The sequence below is a fragment of the Polypterus senegalus genome, chromosome 8 (genome assembly GCF_016835505.1).
Source record: "Polypterus senegalus isolate Bchr_013 chromosome 8, ASM1683550v1, whole genome shotgun sequence".
In the NCBI taxonomy this organism is placed as follows: Eukaryota; Metazoa; Chordata; class Cladistia; order Polypteriformes; family Polypteridae; genus Polypterus; species Polypterus senegalus.
Genome location: NC_053161.1, coordinates 85,329,891 through 85,352,390, shown reverse-complemented (window position 1 = coordinate 85,352,390; position 22,500 = coordinate 85,329,891). Strand labels below are relative to the sequence as shown.

Genomic DNA, 22,500 nt, shown 5'->3' with positions numbered 1-22,500 from the left:
TTTTGTTCCAACCCAGTTCATTCTCTTCAAAAAACATGGACTAGTCACATTTAACATTACAAATTCCTTAATCAAACTGAACAAGCATTACAACAAGATTATCAGAATTATACATTTCACTGAACAATTGCAAAATTGGTAGCCGGGACAGGGTTGTTTATACAAATGTCACCATATTTTGAATAATAAGTACCAAAGGATGGACTAAAAAGTGCATGTGCTTTCTTGTCCCCAAGTACAAATCTCTTTTTAAAAGTGCAAGTACTATGCAAACGATGCATCTGGCACTACTATGTGCAAAGTCAGTGAAGAAGCTTTTTTTGCTCTAAAATACATAGAAATGTTGATTTTTGAAACACATCGCAACCCTAACCGTATATAGTCAAATTTCATTAAGTGTAATAGACCTCAAGTGCAAACAGATTGAACTGTACAGGTAAATTTCTTTTTAACGACACGGTAAAGATAATCTATCCTTTTCAGGTATTTTATAATGTTGTGATGCTCTGAAGTTAGATTTCTTAGAAACCTGAATGAAAAAGAATGTTTTTGCTTTTAAGGTTATGCATACTGTACAACAAGGAAAGGAATATTAGCAAAGGAAAAAGAACAACATAGCGCAAGTGAACACTAATTAAGTTGAAAAAGGCTGCTGTGCTTCTTTCAACTGCTACCACCTGTCAACTAATATTAGTTAGCTCCTGACTGTCTGATCAGTTATTAAGAATGAAAGCCTATTGCTACAATCATTGGCTGATTAGTAAATGCATCCCTGTTTAAATTCAGATTTTGCTGGTTTTAGTTCAGCTAAAGTCATGTAATATGTCATAATCATAAACACTTAAGCTAAAAATGCATCCTGGTGATAGAACAACATGACATGCTTTACCTTTCTCTCAAGAAGCATCAATTGACTGGATTTTTTTTGCTTTTTCTTTGGCATGAAGCATTAACAAAATCAACATTAAATGCAATTTTATATTTATTATGTATTATATATTATACTGATCTAACCTCTGACAAAAATTAGGCATACAGTGATCCCTCGCTATACCGCACTTCGACTTTTGTGGCGGATTTTATATGTAAGCATATCTAAATATATAACGCGGATTTTTCGCTGCTTTGCGGGTTCTGCGGACAATGGGTTTTTTCACTTCCGGTACATGCTTCCTCGGTTGGTTTGCCCAGTTGATTTCATACAAGGGACGCTATTGGCGGATGGCTGAGAAGCATGCAGTTAAGTTCCTGTGTGCTGACTGGCTCAGTGACGGAGCGCCGAATTCGATTCCGTAGCATTAACCAGGAAGTCATTCAGCATCAACGTGTTTCACTGTGTAAAGAGTAAACTTTTGTGCTGTTTTGTGTTTATCTTTGTGCGTAGTCAAGCCTTTCGTTATGGCTCCAAAACGATCTGCTCCTGCTACTGCTTCAGGGGCCATGCCCAAGCGTCAACGGAAGATGCTAACGACTGCCGAAAAGATCAAAGGTTTTGGATATGCTGAAGGAAGGGAAAAGCTACACCCCTGTAGGACGCAATTACGGCATCAATGAGTCCACAATTCTTTTTAAAAAGGAAGAAAAGAATATAAGATCTACAGCCGCAGTTTCCTTTTAACAGGGCGCAAAACGAGTTGTAAGTGGACGTAATAAGGTATTAGTCCGGATGGAATCTGCTTTAGGGATTTGGATTAAAGACTGCCGGAAGAACAACGGCAGTGCTACACTGCCGCCTGAAGAGGCTCCTTTAGAAGGGCTGTAACGCTCTCCTTTGTTGTGCAGTAAAATTAAACTCATTGTTATCGGACAAGTCATCGTGTCATTGTTGGTAAATAACCATAATTAATTTTCTACTTACAGTACTTAGTACATGTACATACGTTTAGTGTCACTGTACACACATTTACTGTATACAATTTTTCTTGCATTGTACGTATTTATTGCTGGTGGCCTGTCTATCATAATATCTGTAACATATGTGATATCATAGACGCTCAATATCTTTAAAATAATATTTAGGTTTTACTGTATATAAACAGTGTGTTTATATACATAATTTCAATGAATCTTACCTAATATCTAAGAGAATACAAAGGGTTTATGCTGTATAACTCTGCGGGGAATATTTATAAACAGTGTGGGAGAGTTTATAAGGGCTTAAAATATATTAAAAAAAACCCATACAAACATATGGTTTCTACTTCACGGATTTTCACCTATCGTGGGGGGTTCTGGAACACAACCCCTGCGATCAAGGAGGGATTACTGTACTGTACAGTGGTAACCTTTCATCAAGAATGTTTCAAATTTAGTATTGTACATGAGACAGTGTAGTGTATATACTTAATTTCATCTTGTTTCATTATTTGTAATTGTCAAGTAATATAAGCAGAAGGATAATTGAATAATTAATTTGATTTGCTGTTCCAGAAGTAAATAACAGTTCTTTTTTTTTTAAATATTTGTACTGTGTTTATTATTTGCTGCTGCATGTCATACAGCATAAGGTTTTGTAAGAAACAAGTACTACATAATTAAAATGGTAGTCCATATTTTATAATTACACCTCAAGAATTACAAATGTCTAGTTGATACACTGAAGAAAAAAACACACCTGTATAAATATAGTAAATATATATTTTAATAGAAAAAAGCTGTAGTGCAATTAATGATTTAAATAAAATGTACAGTGGTGTGAAAAACTATTTGCCCCCTTCCTGATTTCTTATTCTTTTGCATGTTTGTCACACAAAATGTTTCTGATCATCAAACACATTTAACCATTAGTCAAATATAACACAAGTAAACACAAAATGCAGTTTTTAAATGATGGTTTTTATTATTTAGGGTAAAAAATCCAAACCTACATGGCCCTGTGTGAAAAAGTAATTGCCCCCTGAACCTAATAACTGGTTGGGCCACCCTTAGCAGCAATACATGTATATTTACATTTAAGCAGCATTTAATTGGCAATATCCATTAATTGACTGTGTCAGAATATATATATATATATATATATATATATATATATATATATATATATATATATATATATATGTTGTAAGAGAAATAGTGAAAACTACAGTTTTGAATTAAGCCTCAATTCAGATAGGTACATTACAGAAAAAAAAAAAACTAAACAATGCATCAGCTTGTATTTTTGATAAGTATTTTATTTTCTTTTAAGTCACTAGAGGGCTTCACTCACCATCCATCCACCCCGGCCTGTGCTACGTGCCAGCCACTTCACGTCTCTGCAGCTCACATATGTGGATTTCACTTTCACCAAACAATAAATCTTTTAATCCTTGCGGATAAGCCTCTTCATTGGGAAGAAACAATACTTTTCCCTGATGGCAACACAAACTAGTCGATCAACAAGTCTCCGACTTACAATATCTATATACTTCTGACATTTCACCTACAGTATGTCCATATATTCAATCTCTATTCTCTGTGCGTTATTTCACCAAGTAATAATTTCCATTTGTTAGTGCTAATGCGATCTTTACTTTTTTTGATACTTTTAAATTTTACTTTCATATTCTTTAACTTGCTCTGCATGTGTATTGCGCCAACATTTTTTTTGAGCCTTTCGAATTCCACTGCTTTCATAATCTCTAACCTGCTCTGCATGTGTATCGCACCAACGTTTTTGAACGTCTTTAGATAGATAGATAGATAGATAGATAGATAGATAGATAGATAGATAGATAGATAGATAGATACTTTATTAATCCCAAGGAGAAATTCACATCAATGAAGTTCTACTTTGTCTTTTACTCTTTGCCTTTCATTTCTGACCCCGACTGTACCTGCAAGGTTTTCAATTCCACTCAGATGATTATTACTTTCATTATTTTCAGAATTTGCACACAGATTATTAGTATTCTTTTTTGCAATCTTTTTTCTCCAACGTTTTTGGGTCTCTTTTCGACGTGCTGCTCTTTCTTCTTTGCTTAGTCGTTTACATGTCATCTAGAATGTATACAGTAAAATTATTGTCCTGATAAAATTTATAAGAGCTGAGAGTGCAGGAAGTGCGTTTGCCAAAAGCATTCACACGACTAAGAGCTGAGAGTACAGGAAGTGTGTCTGACAAAAGCTTTCACATGACTGAGAGGATAGATGATCGTGGTCTTGTTTGAAAATGGTTGTAAGTCACCGTCTCACAGGACTTGCTTCCAAAAGTTGTAAGTATGACGTGACTTGAAAGAATCTCATGTTAAAAGTCTCTGTCTTACAGGACTTCATTCCAAAAAGTCTCGTCCCAAGATTTATTTTATTATAATACAGAGATATATATTATGGATAAATATTTTTGTACATATTTTAATTGGTAAAGTATGTATTTTAATGACATTTTATTTAATTGTATTTTATGGTCAATGAACAATAAGGCTACAGTATTTCATTTTGTTAACAAAAAATAACAGTTAACACCTGTAAAAATACACTTTAATAGGTTTTTTTAAAGGGATAAAGAAAAAAAATTGAAATTGATGCCTGAATCAGCCAATCAAGTAAAATTAAATCTGTGATCGGTATCGACCTTAAAAAACCTGATCAGAGCATCTATAGGTTACAGGCCATAGCATCTGAAATGTCTGAATACTATAATCCAAAACAACTTAAAAATGAAACATTTTCTTTTATTAAAGAACAACAGCTCTAAAATACAAAAAAAGTCTAAAAAGAAACAAGTACCACGGTGGCACTGTGAAGTCAAAAACAGTCTTCAGGGGATCCATCTAAATATTAATGGTCAACTTACTACAAGGCTACAAGGACATTGGGTTGGCCAGGTTTTCCAGTCCAATTATTATAAGACTAGAAGAGTTGGAAAATAGACTCATACAGCAACCCTTTTTTTTTTGCAACTACTGACATGATCTCTGGTTTGTAAAAGTACTACATTGCAGTGTTTTTTTAATAAATGAAAGTAAATTAGGCTTGGCTTGCATATACACACCAAATCTGGACAAAAAACATTTTATACCATTAATTACTAATATGAACACTTGTAACCTCATAATGTTGGGGGATTTTAAATGTCCATTAAATCCCGCCTTAGACAGATCATCTCCAACCATAACAACAATAAACTAAAACAGCACTGATAATTTCACATTTTCTTCAAGGAGTATAATTGATATACCTCATAGAGATATCTTACTTATTTTTGTGCCACTTACCTTCATTTCTTTAATAATCACTACCATACACAAATCAACTACTTTTTTTATGAATGATAAAATGCTTCCCTTGTTTAAAACTTGCCATTATGTTATCACTAACATTTCTGACCATGCTCCAAATGTCCTTGAGCTTAAAATATCATGCATTTCTATTTTTTATTTTAAATTTTATTAGGTTTATTTTCACAAAAACAAAAATTTTAATTAATGCCTCTCTTAAGTTACGAACCATAACACTTTGAAAAACATACATAAGGGACAAAAAATGTAATACACCTCAAGCAAAACTAAATTATAGGCCAGAAAGGCAAAGAAGTTATTTGTTTATATCTGAAATTGAGAAATATGTTAAATCTCCAACTACTGTGCTATATTAAAAAAGACTAGCACTACAAACAGAATTTAATTTACTGACCACCACAGAAACAAAACAAAGAATTATAAAGGAATAAAAACACTTTTAAGCCTTTAATGAAAGCTCAATGTAATATATTCTTCTGCAGACACTGAGCTTCCTGAAGTTACTGTGTGTTCTTGGTACAAAGAAAGTTTTTGATAGAGACTGAACTTTACGAGGAAACACAAACTGCTTCACTAAGACATGCAATTGGGAACAATTTTGAGAAGTCACAGCTCCCTTTCAAAACAATACAAAGACATGTTAATTTTGAGATCTTCAACTTCTCATCACAACCTAACTTTTGCAAACTGCATTTCAAATGAGACCATGTGATAAATTGGTGTCCAACCCAGACTTGGTTTTTGCTCTGTGCATGGAAGTTCACGACCCTTTAGTGAAATATGCTGCTTTATAAAATAAATGGACAAAACATTACATTTACAATTTCACTAAAAGTCTAGAAATGTACTTTACTTTTAAATCTCCTGACTATTAACCATACTGTAATTTTAAATAAGTAAATTGTATTCATCATGTACTACCTAATGTCTACTATAAAACTATCCTTCTTTACATGTTTCTATGAGCTAAATCTGATCTATGTTAAACTAAGCATCAGATAGAGTAAATCATGATACGAATTCAGTGCCCAGGGCTTAATTGATGATCTCTTATGGTCACCCACATAAAGCATTCAACTACATGCTCAGACAGTTTCACCTAACTGGTTGAAATTAAATCATATTCACATTATTCTCAACTGATTCCAGTAAGGTAGGACATCCACATATTTGGTACTGGAAATCTGGACATTCTACGCAGCTTGTTGTGTAAAAACTAATATTACATTACTAATTTTGAAAAGAACAGCCCAAAAACTACAGTAAATACAAAACAATATATTTCAAACAATGAAGCAAACTTATTTGCTGATTTGCAATACATTAACTAAGGGCTGACAGTTTATTTTTACATAAACATTAGTGTCATGCATGGATGTTAATTATATTTTATTCACTTTCTTAAATTGAATTTTAAGGTAATGTAATGCTAAAACTGAGAAATATTTTTTAATACACAGTATTTCATTATCATTTAATTTATAACGTGTCACTAAGTATACTTGTTTTACAGCCCATTTCAATAATCTTGTAAAAAAATCACATGTAACTAAGTAATTAGAAAAACAAAGCAAAAACAGTGACAGTTCTTTGGAACCAAGCAGACAGTTTAGTATGTGCACAGAAAAATAAATAAGAGCTAGAAAGTGGTGAACATCTTTAACTAGGATAATGCAGATTGACAACACATGTATAATTCATAAAAGACTGAAAGTGAAAATTAAACATAAACTGAAGACTGGTGACTCAAAAATGTTACCTACTCTCTGAAGAGACAATTATAAAGTAAATAAGAGACACACTCTCATGAGACTGCAAGCATCCATATTAGTTTCTGTCACATGTACATGTTTTTTTTCTTTTTTAAATCAATCATTTCTGGTTTCAGATAAAGTATATAGTTCTCAATCATTTTTAAGGGACCATGCACTGAGAGTGCAGGCACATAGAATGTGTGTTACTAGGACATTTGTTGCCAGTTGGTCTTAGCATATTTTTATTTTTTCACTTAATTATTAATAGTTAGTTGCATTAATATTTTCCAAGAAGTACACACTCTTAATTCCCAAAGATACCATTTATTAATTATGTTTTCTCCTCACTACACCATTACCAAACTAATTTACTTAAAAATAGGAAATATATGCATATGTTAATATAAAGTGTTTAGCATTGTGTTTTGCTGAATTCTGTGTGCATGTTTTAATTATATTTAGAAATGTGTATAGCTCTCTTTGTTGTTTAGTAAGAGTGAGGAATACAATATTATGCACTAGTACCAAAAAACAAACATAGGGGAAAACGTAATACTTATTCCACTGTGACTCGAGTCTGCAGTAAATGCAACAAAATTGATCCCAGTAATTACAGTATATTCAATAAGTTTTCTTCCATACTGTGGGATTATATCACTAATAAAAATATAAGTAATATGGGGAGTTGCAGGGAATTAATCCTGGCAGCATCCTGTGAGAGGCTAGAGCAAGCCTAGCACAGGGTTCCAGTCTCCGATTGGTCTCTGCCATTTACACCCACACTTGCAAAGGGGCAAACTTAGAATCACCACTAACCTTATACTCTGTAGGTGTCACAGATGAAGGACAGGCATCCTGGCCAGGAAGAATTTCTTGGCTTGCCAGGAGGCCATAATGGATGGACTGGTCGAACGTGTATACCCGGAGCAGTTCATTCCCCGACATGACAGGTGGGGGACACCTGCAGCATAGCATGGGAATTTGAGTCTGGAATCACACCCCTTTCGGGGTCTGTGGGTGCTGCCAGAGGGAGCCGCCAGGGAAACACTGTCCTGGTTTCCATATGACAGGGAAGTGCTCCAGATGACCAGGGATTGACACTAGAAACAATTCCCAGATCTAGTTCAAAAGAAGCCTGTAGTCTCACCTTGAACCATCAGAGTCGAGAGGCAGTGGGCGACACGCTACTGAAGGTGGAAGGAGAGAATCTGTAATTATATCTGTGAATTTTGTTGGTGCTCCACTGGAAAGGTGTTGGTTGGAAATTAAAAAAAATGTATTTTGAACCTCGATTTGTGCTGGGTGCTATTGTGTCTATGGTTTGGAGCTCAGTGGTGCCCCCTTGATGTTACAGTTCACATTTTTGGAGATGTGAAAGGAAAACTGGAGTACCCAATGAAAAATTCACACAGACAGGGAAAGAATAAACTCCAAATAGAAAGCAATTCTAAATAAATAGTAAAAATGTTTGCATTGGGGTGATACAATGGTGCACTGCTTAGTGCTATAGTCTTACAAATCTAGAGATGAAGGGTCAAATTTAGCCATGATAATCCCTGCAGAGAGTTCTCCCAGAGTCCCTTTCGGCCAAACCGCACAAATTCAAATTCAAGTTTGGTGCTCTTTACACTAGTAAGAAATATGCAAGGTCATTTGTAATGTACAGTATGTGGTTCAGTTTCATAAGGGATGACATTAAGTCTGTACTGTATTTATTCCAATACACACCCACACTCTCTTATACTTTGGAAAAGAATGAATGAAGAATTTTTAACAACAAGGTCCCCATCTGAGTACTAATATTTGCTTATTACGGTGCCAGACAGTGCTGGAATGTCGTATGTGGATTGGCAAAATGAGAGAGCAGAACTGAAACCCAGGATGCTGAATTTGTGTGGAAACAACACTAATCATTGTGCCAATGCAACACTCTGGTGAAAAATAGTATAATGAGTAACAGGCAAAAGGAGTAGTAGGCTAAAGGAAAGTAAACGTCATAACTTAAAATAATTTTTTAAAAGCCTTTGATGCTGTTATTCACATAACAATAGCTTTGAAGCTAGAATCCACTCCCATGAAAGGTAACTTAAGAAGGTGGATTTATACTGGACTGGTTAATTGGTCAGAGGCACACAGTACAAATAAGAGGCTAATGAGCCATGCAAGCCTCTGCTCCTTACTATTTCGGATATACATTAGTTACAAAGATTCTGATATAGTTGCATCCTGTGTGGATACTATCTAGAAAAATATGTAGATAACACCAAAATTATATAAACAGAAAATGATGGGAAAGCCAGAGCAGAAATTCAAAAAGACCTGGACAAACTTCAAAACTAGACAAATAACTGGAAACTACAGCGTAAGGTAGAAAAATGCCATGTTGAAAGAACATTAATTGTATATACAAAACAACAGGTGATCTATCTGTAAAAAAGATTTTGAGTTCTTTGTGAAGACTGCATTCTCATAGTCCAGGAAATATACAGAAGTAATTAAAATGCTAATTAAATGTTAGGTTATATTGTAAACATACTGACACAAAAGAGGAGATAATATTTTGAAAAAGATGGACCAGAAAACAAGACTGACACTAAAATTCAACCCCCGTTTTCATCAAGCCAAAACCAAAACCTGGAATCACAATCAAAAACAATTGTCAAAAACTTGTAAGTGTGGGAGTATGAAAAAGAACAAATAGCACTTTTAGGGAAATTTTAAGAAAACTCAGATGAAAACATGGCCACCAGCGCTGACCTTAAAAGGAATAGTCCTTCTGAATTTTTTTACATATTACTTAACCCTTGTAGCTTGTACTGGTGACTGAGAAAACTTTTAAATCTAATGTTTTTATGTAGAACAGGGAGAAAAACATTTGATATAAAAAAAGCCAACAAACACCAGTGCAGTATAATGGCAAACAATTTGGGGCTGGGGGTGGGAGGAATCTCATGTTAATTGTGTCTCATAATTCACATCTGGTATCCAGTCGTATGCACAAAACATTCACAATTTGTGCCTGTTTGCTGAAATATTCTTAAAAAGTTGCTTCTGAATGATCAACGCACATCACAAACCCAAAACTAAATCCTCAAGTGACTATTTGAACTGAAGATCAGCCTCTCCCCCTAATTCGCTGTTCAAGACTCCTGTGTTAAATTCAAAAGGAATTGCATTTTTTTTATTCATTTCACTGTTTAGATTTTTGTCTCTCATTCGGAGTAGGGCTACATGAAGATAAATATAACACTAAAGAATAAAGCTCACAATTTAGAACATCAATTTCCTAGACTGTGACATTTTGAAAATGTACAGTATGTGAAGATGGTCACTTGTATATAAATATCCATCAAATGCAATTATATTTTAAATATCTGTATTAAATTTAAAAGAAATAAGGCAATATAATAATATGTTACTATGTTCTTAAGGATTAGGTAGCAATATAAACTTAACTTGATAACAAAGAGTTAAAATTGTTCAGAACCTAATTGTGAGAAGGAAAGTACTACTTAAATACAGCAGTTTTTGTAATAAAGTATATATTTTTTTCCTTTCTTAACATATTTATGAATACTGCTTAATTTCAGCACTGTTGGTGAGTACTTGTAACTACACTTTATTGTACATATGCCTTTCTTTTTTGAGAATACTATTCAAGGTTAACAGTAGCTATGATACAGAACATATAGTTAAGAAAATACTGTGGCATACTAATTTGCTGGAAACAGGCATCACACTTCTTAACTATTCACACTTATTAACTATTCAAGTATATATATATATATATATATATATATATATATATATATATATATATACACACGATATAGATATATATATATATATATATATATATATATATATATATATACACGATATAGATATATATATATATATATATATATATAGATATATATATATATATATATACACATACATACATCAGCCATTGAAGGAGTACAGTGACTTCAAGTTGTTCAATAAAATAAATGAGTGCATAAGTAACAAACATCTTGTACCAAGCTAGTCTAAATAAGAACAGTCTCTTGCGTGGCTTTAAGAATTAAGTATTTTACCTCACGTCACATTTTCTATTCTTATCTGTTTATTGTCGACTTTGGGTTTAGTTATTAAGATGCAGTAACTGAACACGTTTAATGATGTCAAGAGATCCCTTTAAAAAAATTACTAGCCTACAGTACATGGTACCTATAATATGTGGACCTTTGGATCATGCTGTACAAACATATAATATTATGCATAAATTAGTCCTTTAAAAATGCTTTAGATTGATGTTATATATACAGTATACTAGATAGATAGACTAAACATTAAGCCCGTTACAATAACAGACGCTAAAACAGTAGTGCATAAACATTAGTAGGAACAGTCTACGCTCACCTAAAGGATTATTAGGATACCATACTAATATGGTGTTTGACCCCCTTTCGCCTTCAGAACTGCCTTAATTCTACGTGGCATTGATTCAACAAGGTGCTGAAAGCATTCTTTAGAAATGTTGGCCCATATTGATAGGATAGCATCTTGCAGTTGATGGAGATTTGTGGGATGCACATCCAGGGCACGAAGCTCCCATTCCACCACATCCCAAAGATGCTCTATTGGGTTGAGATCTGGTGACTATGGGGGCAATTTTAGTACAGTCAACTCATTGTCATGTTCAAGAAACCAATTTGAAATGATTCGAGGTTTGTGACATGGTGCATTATCCTGCTGGAAGTAGCCATCAGAGGATGGGTACATGGTGGTCATGAAGGGATGGACATGGTCAGAAACAATGCTCAGGTAGCCCGTGGCATTTAAACGATGCCCAATTGGCACTAAGGGGCCTAAAGTGTGCCAAGAAAACATCCCCCACACCATTACACCACCACCACCAGCCTGCACAGTGGTAACAAGGCATGATGGATCCATGTTCTCATTCTGTTTACGCCAAATTCTGACTCTACCATTTGAATGTCTCAACAGAAATCGAGACACATCAGACCAGGCAACATTTTTCCAGTTTTCAACTGTTCAATTTTGGTGAGCTTGTGCAAATTGTAGCCTCTTTTTCCTATTTGTAGTGGAGATGAATGGTACCCGGTGGGGTCTTCTGCTGTTGTAGCCCATCCGCCTCAAGGTTGTGCGTGTTGTGGCTTCACAAATGCTTTGCTGCATAACAAGTGGTTATTTCAGTCAAAGTTGCTCTTCTATCAGCTTGAATCAGTCGGCCCATTCTCCTCTGACCTCTAGCATCAACAAGGCATTTTCGCCCACAGGATTGCCGCATACCGGATGTTTTTCCCTTTTCACACCATTCTTTGTAAACCCTAAAAATGGTTGAGCGTGAAAATCCCAGTAACTGAGCAGATTGTGAAATACTCAGACCGGCCCGTCTGGCACCAACAACCATGCCACGCTCAAAATTGCTTAAATCACCTTTTTTTCCAATTCTGACAATTAGTTTGGAGTTCAGGAGATTGTCTTGACCAGGACCACACCCCTAAATGCATTGAAGCAACTGCCATGTGATTGGTTGATTAGATAATTGCATTAATGAGAAATTGAACAGGTGTTCCTAATAATCCTTTAGGTGAGTGTATATTAAATGGCAAGGGACCTTGTATGTGGCTGTAATATGCATCCCTGTATTGTGTGCCTTTAATTTTCTCTCGCAGTAATACTGGTTTGTATTTCCGTAAAATGCCTGTAATTTTCTCTGACAGTAATACAGTGGAACCTCAGCTCATGACCATAATTCGTTCCAAAACTCTGGTTGTAACCCGATTTGGTCGTGAACGGAAGTAATTTCCCCCATAGGATTGTATGTAAATACAATTAATCCGTTCCAGACTGTATGAACTGTATGTAAATATATATTTTTTTAAGTTTTTAAGCACAAATATAGTTAATTACACCATAGAATGCACCGCATAATAGTAAACTAAATGTAAAAACATTGAATAACACTGAGAAAGCTTTGAACAACAGAAAAGTAACACTGCAAGAGCTCACGCTATAGCGCTATGAACCGCTCACTAAAAACATTTTAATGAGCTTTAAGCACAGGGAAAAAAATGAACATTTGAAAAATCCGTAATTTTATAAACAACCAAGAAAAGTAATATTGCAACAATGCACGTGCGTGTCTGCGTGTGTGTGTGTCTCTCTCACGCACCTGTGTGTCTCTCTCTCTCTCACGTGTGTGTGTGTGTCTCTCTCTCTTTCGCATGTGTGTGTGTGTCTCACACACGCGCCTCTGTGTGTGTGTCTCTCTCTCTCCGCACTTCACCAGAAGACACACACATGGACACCTGGACGCACACAGGGGTTTTATTAAAGAGGATATAAAATTCTTTTCGCGTTTGAAACGGAAATTACGTATGACCACGCGAAACAGAAATTGCATATGACCACAGAACATATTATATTACAGGAACTAATCACTTCGTTTGTGGACGCCATTTTTATATCATTTTTATGAATTGTTATTATTTGTGTGAAAGTTACTTTACTGATATTGAAAAGAAGTTTTTAATTGGCAGTACTTGATAGAGGAAGAGAAGAGGAAAACAGCTTTGTGACTTTCTACTTTTTAACTGTGCCGAGCTGTAAACAATGTGAAGACGACACAGCCTTCAGCGGCAAGGGGTTGTGAGAACAAAGTGGATACTCGGAGGCGTGGAATGTCGGGCTGCTCTGCCGGGTCGAGAGCTTGGCAGTTTCGGGCGGTGTCCTCTCTTCTCGCACTGTTTGTGACACTTCGACTGCCCCATCGGCTCCTGGGAGAGTAGAAATCATTGAGCGTGATCGGCGCCACCAAAGCAAAACTCTCTTTGTAAATTGCGCTTCACAACTACTTACTGTCCCTTAACGTGAGTTCAGGTCACTAAAACCCAACAACATTCAAGGTTGCTTTTGTGATGAATTCTTTTAAGAAGATGGAGGGTCACATCTAAGAAGATGTACCGACCTCTTCATGTTAAGTTTTGGACTTGGGAATTGTTTGGACCTTCTGCCCGTTAAGCATGGAAGGGCACCGTCCACATTTCTCACAATCATTTTTCTCTTAAATCACAGGCACATAGTGCAAGGTTTTCAGGCAGAAATTTGCAGGATCGCTGTTGGTGCTACTTACCTGTTGTGTAAAATGAACTTTACCAGAAAGCGCTCCAGTACTGCTCATTGTATCTTTACTTCTTACATGTTAATGTTTTACTGTTTAATAATTTATATACTAAATTTTATTTTTTTCCCTTGCACTCAGTGAGCGAAGCCACTGGGTAATCAGCTAGTCCTCAATAAAATACATTAGAAAATCAAAATTGATGCATATTACAAGAAGATCATTGTTATTAACCATGACAGATTTAATGGTCTTGAAAGTTGTAAACACTTTAAAATGGAAAAAAAATCTTAAATGGTACAGTACATTTATAGATCTTAGACTTTAAATCTTTGTGTTACTGTCTAGGCAGTTTGATAAATCAATTTAATTTCACTAGGTAACTAGATAAACTGTGGGAAAAATACATTCTTTATTATTATATAAGGCAAGAAAATATAAAATTTAGATTTCAAATATATATCATATTTTAATGCAGTATATCATTAAACATTCCATATAATTAATGTTTATTCTTAATAGAAGCTATTCAAAATTGCATTTTGACTTTAAGAAGAAATTATTCCCTAACAAATGTAGTATATAGATATTTGTACCTGCTTAATTTTGTTACGTGAACTGGTGATACGTTCAGTGATGCTCTGGTAAGTTCGAATGGCAGTGGTTAGCTCTGTATAGTGCTGAACAATTTGCTCATCCAATTCACGGTTGCACTTCTCAAAGGCTTCTTCCAAGCGACTCTTTTCTGTCTCTCTGTCATGCACATCATCACTTGTAGACAGGGTTCTTAAAGTTTTAAGAAAAAAAGAGATATTACTTAAATTACATTCAAGTAGTGGTCTTCTAAAGGACTAATTAAGTGTTTCAAACAATCCAGAACAGTAAATAACTTTAATAGTCACCTTTTCTATCACTGATTCAAATCCAAAGGCATTGATTAAACAGTTAGGGACATTTTGCCAAATATACAAAATAAAATTTTACAATATAACATTTTATAATAAAAAATACTAAACTATATCACAATTATTTTCAATAGCAAATCACCAAAAAATTATAATATATATATATATATATATATATATATACATATATATAGGTACACTGCGGTCATAAAGGGATAGACATGGTCGGCAACAATGCTCAGGTAGGCTGTGGCATTTAAACGATGCTTAGCTGGTACTAATGGACCCAAAGTGTGGCAAAAAATATTTCCCACACCATTATACCACCACCAAAAGTCTGAACCATTGATGCAAGGTAGAATTGATCCATGCTTTCATGTTGTTGACGCCAAATTCTGACCCTACCCTCTGAATATCACAGCAGAAATCAAGACTCATCAGACCAGGAAACATTTTTCCAATCTTCTATTATACAATTTTGGTGAGCCTGTGTGAACTGTAGCTTCAGTTACCCGTTTTTAGTTGACAGGAGTAGCACCCTATGTGGTCTCCTGCTGCCGTAGCCCATCTGCTTCAATACTTAATGTTTTACACGTTCAAAGATGCTCTTCTGCATACCTTGGTTGTAATGAGTGGTTATTTGAGTTACTGTTGCCTTTCTATCAGCTCAAAGCAGTTTGGCCATTCTTCTCCAACCTTTGGCATCAACAAGACATTGTCAACCAGAGAACTGCCACTCACTGGATATTTTCTCTTTTTTTAGACATTCTCTGTAAACCCTAGAGATGGTTGTGCGTGAAAATCCAAGTAGATGAGCAGTTTCTGAAATTCTCTCACCAGCCCATCTGGCATCAACAGCCATGCCAAGTTCAAAGTCACTTAAATCACCTTTCGTCCCCATTCTGATGCTCAGGTTAAACATCAGCAGGTCACCTTGACAATGACTACATGCCAAAATGCACTGAGTTGCTGCTATGTGATTGACTGATTAGACAGCTACATTAACAAGCATTTCAACAGGTGTGCCTAATATACTGAATAATACTGCAACAGCAGTAACAGCAAATTAACTAGTGTATATATTCCATTTCCTTTCTTTGACACATTGTCAAAAAATAAGTATATGTTGATAGAGTCAAATAACACCTGTTTGATTTATGGTTGGATTAAATAAAAGACTTCTTCAAGATGGGAGGTTCTGTTGCAATTCTAAACATGGAAAAGTAAAATATTATAAAGGCACACTACATCGGTAGCACAGTGAGCAACATGTAGACATTCATTAAGGGCATGTTCATCACTTTTGTCATTGTCAGCCATTCTAACCTTATATTTTAGGTTAACATTAACCTGCCTGTTTGCTAGCTAAAATAACCTATTCATACACCATCATCAAAGAGATTAGCCAACACTCAATCAAAAACGCGGGATAACTGGTCAGTTTCTACAAGAAAATAATGTATATTCTATATATTTTCCCTTTTTTTTGCTATGAGAGAAACCACAGCAAACCTTGCAATGCATCTTTGCCATTTCCCCACGTATAAACATACATTTTTATTTTAAGCCAATCTGCTTCCCATTTTTCCTAGGCTGGTGTATTGTCCTGTTTTACAAACAACAATATTTACAAAGTCACTGAGGCCAAGGCATGAGATATGGATTTGATAAAAAGCAATAAGTTATATGGATTTGGAAAACTAAAAATGCATCTTAATGCAAGTGCAACTAAATATCATAACCCCAGTTTCTTATTTTACTCAATCTGATATAAGAATCCCGCAGTGCACTGGCGCCCTGCCAGGGATTTGTTCCTGCCTTGCGCCCTGTGTTGGCTGGGATTGGCCCCAGCAGACACCCGTGAACCTGTGTTAGGATATAGCGGGTTGGATAATGGATGGATGGGTGGATGATATAAGAATGTGGTGAAATTTTTTTTAATACAACATATTGCCCTTTCACTCAAATTAAGTCATTATTTTCCAACTGTCAGGGTTAACTTTCCTTTCTTATACTATACTATATATTGTAGTATGTGAGGAAGAAAAATCACAGTACAGTGGGATGCAAAAGTTCAGGCAACCTTGTCAACAGTCATTATTTTCCTGTATAAATCGTTGGTTGTTACGATAAAAAATGTCAGTTAAATATATCATATAGGAGACACACACAGTGATATTTGAGAAGTGAAATGAAGTTTATTGGATTTACATAAAGTGTGCAATAATTGTTCAAACAAAATCAGGCAGGTACATAAATTTGGGCACCGTTGTCATTTTATTGATTCCAAAACTTTTAGAACTAATTATTGGAACTCAAATTGGCTTGGTAAGCTCAGTGACCGCTGACCTACATACACAGGTGAATCCTATAGTATTTAAGAGTATTTAAGGGGGTCAATTGTAAGTTTCCCTCCTCCTTTAATTTTCTCACAAGGAAATGCTGTGTGCGAGAGTGATGCAGAGGAAGCCTTTTCTCCGCCCACAGCACAAACAGAGCCGCTTGAGGTATGCTCAAGCACATTTGGACAAGCCAGCTTCATTTTGGAATAAGGTGCTGTGGACTGATGAAACTAAAATTGAGTTATTTGGGCATAACAAGGGGCGTTATGCATGGAGGAAAAAAAACACAGCATTCCAAGAAAAACACCTGCTACCTACAGTAAAATATGGTGGTGGTTCCATCATGCTGTGGGGCTGTGTGGCCAGTGCAGGGACTGGGAATCTTGTCAAAGTTGAGGGACGCATGGATTCCACTCAGTATCAGCAGATTCTGGAGACCAATGTCCAGGAATCAGTGACAAAGCTGAAGCTGCACCGGGGCTGGACCTTTCAACAAGACAACGACCCGAAACACTGCTCAAAATCCACTAAGGCATTCATGCAGAGGAACAAGTACAACGTTCTGGAATGGCCATCTCAGTCCCCAGACCTGAATATAATTGAAAATCTGTGGTGTGAGTTAAAGAGAGCTGTCCATGCTCGGAAGCTATCAAACCTGAATAAACTAGAGATGTTTTGTAAAGAGGAATGGTCCAAAATACCTTCAACCACAATCCAGACTCTCATGGGAACCTACAGGAAGCGTTTAGAGGCTGTAATTTCTGCAAAAGGCGGATCTACTAAATATTGATTTCATTTATTTTTTGTGGTGCCCAAATTTATGCACCTGCCTGATTTTGTCTGAACAATTATTGCACACTTTCTGTAAATCCAATAAACTTCATTTCACTTCTCAAATATCACTGTGTGTGTCTCCTATATGATATATTTAACTGACATTTTTTATCGTAACAACCAACGATTTATACAGGAAAATAATGACTATTAACAAGGTTGCCCAAACTTTTGCATCCCACTGTATATCTTACAAATTACATCTAAACTTCAACAAAGCCAAAACTGGATCATTATATATTAAATCAAGCAAAACCAAGAGTTTATAGCCACTCACTAAGTGCTGATTCTTCTATTAGTTAGCGGAAACTGAATTTTAAAATTGCACTATTTCAGGTAGTGTTCGTTTCTACATTACAAAACATTTTTTGTCAAGAAAGGGAGGGAATGCGATTTTTCTATGTGCTTTATCACATAGGATGATATAATACAAAACCACCCTTCTTTAGTAATGCATCCTTCCTTTATCTTCGTTCAAGAAATGTTTTAAATTATTGACCGGAACAATATAAAATTATATTTTCCGTTTTAGAATGTGAAACAAGTCCACTCAGCTGAGAACCAAAATTACTGCTATATACGATCTTAGACGTTTTTCAAAAAGTATTGCATTTTTTACTCTTTCTTTGTTGAAAGCGTTTGTATTACTGGCCACTCTGCACAAAGGAGAAAGGCTATGACGGCAGGCACTTGAAAAATAAAAAACAAGCACGTGAGCATAAATTCTAAAGGAAACAAGTTTCAAACACATTTTGGCTGATAAGCATTAGAACGAACTGTCACTTCCTTCACAGCACTCTGTTTGCTTAAAGGACGCTATAACGTGCCTTTTACACCATCAGTCTCTTAAGAGTGTTGCATTTAGTTTTGAATTGCACTGGACTATGTACAAGTGTCAATATTAAACCTTTTAAGAGTCACGCAAAGTCCTGCAGCCAAAGCTGAAAACTGAACCAGGAACGAAACAACAAGGGACATCGAAACATACGGACCGGCAGGTCTACAAGCGAGTGTCTTGTTGTTATTGATATTATATATTAAATACAGTAATCAATGCACTGTCAGGACATCACCTTTGAACAAGCTATTCTAAATAACGCAATGTACAACATTACATATCTGAGCCTTGAGTATTTGTTTTTACACAGAATATCCCAGCCTGTCCCCTGTCTTAACAGAAGTAAATGCATACAAATTTTGTCAAGGTCATCAACATTTTCATTTAAAAGGTCCTACACATTTGTAAATAACAACATTAGTAAGTGCAAATGCAAACTATTTTTATCTTGAAATTAAACAGGATGGGAAGTCACAGGCCAGGAGAACAATGACAGGCGAAGACAACGGCGCTATTTAATTAACAGTAAGAAGGGTAGTGGATTTAATACACTGCCTGCTCAGTGATCCCTACCTGATAACGGAAATCAGTAACCCCGAAGGGTCTTTGGTTTTACTCATGGTACTTCTATATTTCCCGGTTTCTGCTGCCATTTTTCCCAAAGAGGATCACAAACCAAAACGGAAGGACGTTGACTGACACACGAATGCGTCCAATAGCATAAGGCGCTCTCAGTTAGCAAGGCGGGCCGTCGATGACAAGTGAGGTTAAGAGGCAGGATTTCCGCAAAATGTCTTGGGAGGTGTAGTTTTTTTACATATCGCCAGAATGCTTTGGAACTTCTTGTTTCTCTATCAGTTTTTAGGTGGTGCAGTGAACAGCGCCTTTGACTCGTCTCTCAAAATCACAGGCTATTTATATGCAATTTGTGCAACACGTACGAGGTGTTTTTTTTTTCTTTTTTTTTCTGTGGGCACGCTGCTTTTCTTCTCATGTCATGCAGATATTCCGGCAAAGTGAATTTGTGATTAATGGGCCAGTCGTGAATTGTGCATGCGTGTGTGTGAATGCGTGTGAACTGCGATTGGATGAACGTTTTGTCTAATTTTTTTGAGAACATTAATCATCCACCTAGCGATGCCATCAGTCTTCTATCAAGAAGACAGTGGTCACCACCTCAGCGTGTGATGTTAAGTAGTGTTGCCAGACGTCCCAAATGTCCCGTATTTAGTTCATTTTCAAATTTCGTAATAAAAAAATATTTTTACTACCTTCTTACGGTACGTAGTAGTAACTTTATAAGTGCAGGGGGTCCTCGGGTTACGACACAGATCCGTTCCTACAACAGTGATCCAACCCGAATGTTGGTATAAGTCGAAACTCACCGTAGCCTAAGTCACTATTACCTATCCTAACACATTTACAAAATCATAATCTAGAACATAAAAACACAACTAAACCACAGAAAAAGGAAAAGGACCTAAATGTACTGTACTGTACACTGTACTGTAGTAACAGAAAAAATGATTATTAAAAAATACCTTTATTCGTTCTCACGTCTCAATTTTTTTAAATTTTTTATGGGAGTGAGCGTTGTAAACTGAAACGTTGTGTGTCGAGACGTTGTAACCCCAGGACCCCCTGTAATTATATGATCTTTTCTCAGATTCTCTTGATGAAAATAACCAAAATGTATTGAGGAAACTAGTGTTTGCTGTTTTGTTTGCAACTTGTTCAGTTGGTATGGTTGGCTGAGGACAGCGACACTTTCACCGTTTTGCTCTCCAGCCAAGCTGCTGCACAGTTCTGTATCAGCATTGCAACATACAGCGTTAACAAAGTGTGTTGTTACTACTTGCCACGGTCCATTTTTCTTCTAACTGCCTGTATTAAATAATAATATTTCTCCGTTGTCTGTATTAAATTAATATTGTCAAATTACTTCACTTTTACAGAATTTTTTTTAGCTTGTATTAAATCATTTTCAAATTGACTTTACTTTTGTTTTCCTCATAACCCATTAAAATCTTTGCTTTATGTTTTTAACTTGTGCCTCTACTTTTATACAATATATTGGTCTGTGTGTGTAGGGGGCATGTATACATTTATATATATATAGTAATATAGAGAGAGATTTTAAGAGTGTCCCGTTTTCTAATTTTCTAATCCTAGATGTACTTAAAGCTTTTCAGCTTGTGAATGTCTAGAAAGCTGCAGGTCCCGATGACTTCTGTGTACATGTTTTGCATTGCTATGCTGATCAGCTTACTGAAGTTTTTATTGTTATCTTCAATGAGTCGCTTGCTCAGTCTGTGGTGCCAATTTGTTTAAAAAGATCTACCATAATCCCTGTACCAAAACATAATAAACTTCTTGCCTAAATGACTATCATCCTGTTGCCCTAACATTTTGAGAGGCTTATTAAAAACTATATTTGCTCCTCTATTTCCTGGTCCATTGATCCCCTGCAGTTTGCGTACTGCCCTAATAGGTCAACAGATATCTCCCATTTGTTGCATGCCATCCATGCACACATTGGTAGAAAACCTGGAAATTATGCAAGACTGCTGCTAATTGACTACAGCCCCACCTTCAAAACAATTGTGCCTTACAGACTTTTCACTAAGATGAAGGACCTGGGCCTAAACATACGCCTCTGTGAATGGCTGTTAGACGTTCTGACAGGCAAAACACAGGTGGTCAGAGTGGAAAACGCATCTCTGACACCATCATCCTTAGCACTGAAACCCCACAAGGATGTGGTTTAAGCCCTTGCTGTACTCGTCTGTACTGTATATACTTGACTGTGCAGCCACATTCAGCTCCAATTCCATAATAAAGTTTACTGTTGACACTGTGGGAATGAAGTCATCTCAAATAATGATGAGGCAATGTACACGAAGAAAGTAGATAGCCTAGCTTCATGTTGTCAAACAAGTAGCCTACAGCTAAATGTCAGTAAAACCAAGGAGCTAGATATGGACTTCAACAGGATGCAGCAGTGGTGCACACCCTGCTAACCATCAATGGGATCCAAGTGGAGAAGGTAATACTGTATCTCGGAGGACTTCAGCTGGACTTTACAAGCACAAGTACTGGTCATAAAGGCAAGACTGCTGTTATATAATTTGAGGCAGTTGAGGAAATTGAGAGTATCTCCAATGATACCTAATGCTTTCTACACTGGGACTATAGAAAGCCTACTAATCCAGAGCATCACATTCTGGTAAGGCTGCTGATCAGCACAATACCGTAATTATTTTTTCTCCAGCCGTCTGGAGTTTTTTTGTTTTTTCTGTCCCCCCTGGCCATTGAACCTTACTCTTATTCGATGTTAATTAATGTTGATTTATTTTGTTTTCTTATTGTGTCTCTTTTCTATTCTTTATTATGTAAAGCACTTTGAGCTACTGTTTGTATGAAAATGTGCTATATAAATAAATGTTGTTGTTGTTGTTGTAATACCCTGCAGAGAG

General features: G+C 35.9%; 1 protein-coding gene across 3 annotated transcripts in view; it reads right to left on the bottom strand.

Moving 5' to 3' along the window:
- exoc4 (exocyst complex component 4) overlaps positions 1 to 19,721 on the bottom strand; it is a 537,075-nt gene extending 517,354 nt beyond the window's left edge. For all 3 annotated transcript variants that reach the window (XM_039761360.1, XM_039761363.1, XM_039761362.1), the window contains exons 1-2: positions 19,598 to 19,721; positions 14,702 to 14,891 (exon numbers count right to left, since the gene is read on the bottom strand). In XM_039761360.1, the coding sequence (XP_039617294.1) occupies positions 14,702 to 14,891; positions 19,598 to 19,677 (270 nt within the window). In that variant the 5' untranslated portion in view covers positions 19,678 to 19,721. The remainder of the gene's footprint in view (positions 1 to 14,701; positions 14,892 to 19,597) is intronic.
- Between the last annotated feature and the right edge of the window lie 2,779 nt (positions 19,722 to 22,500).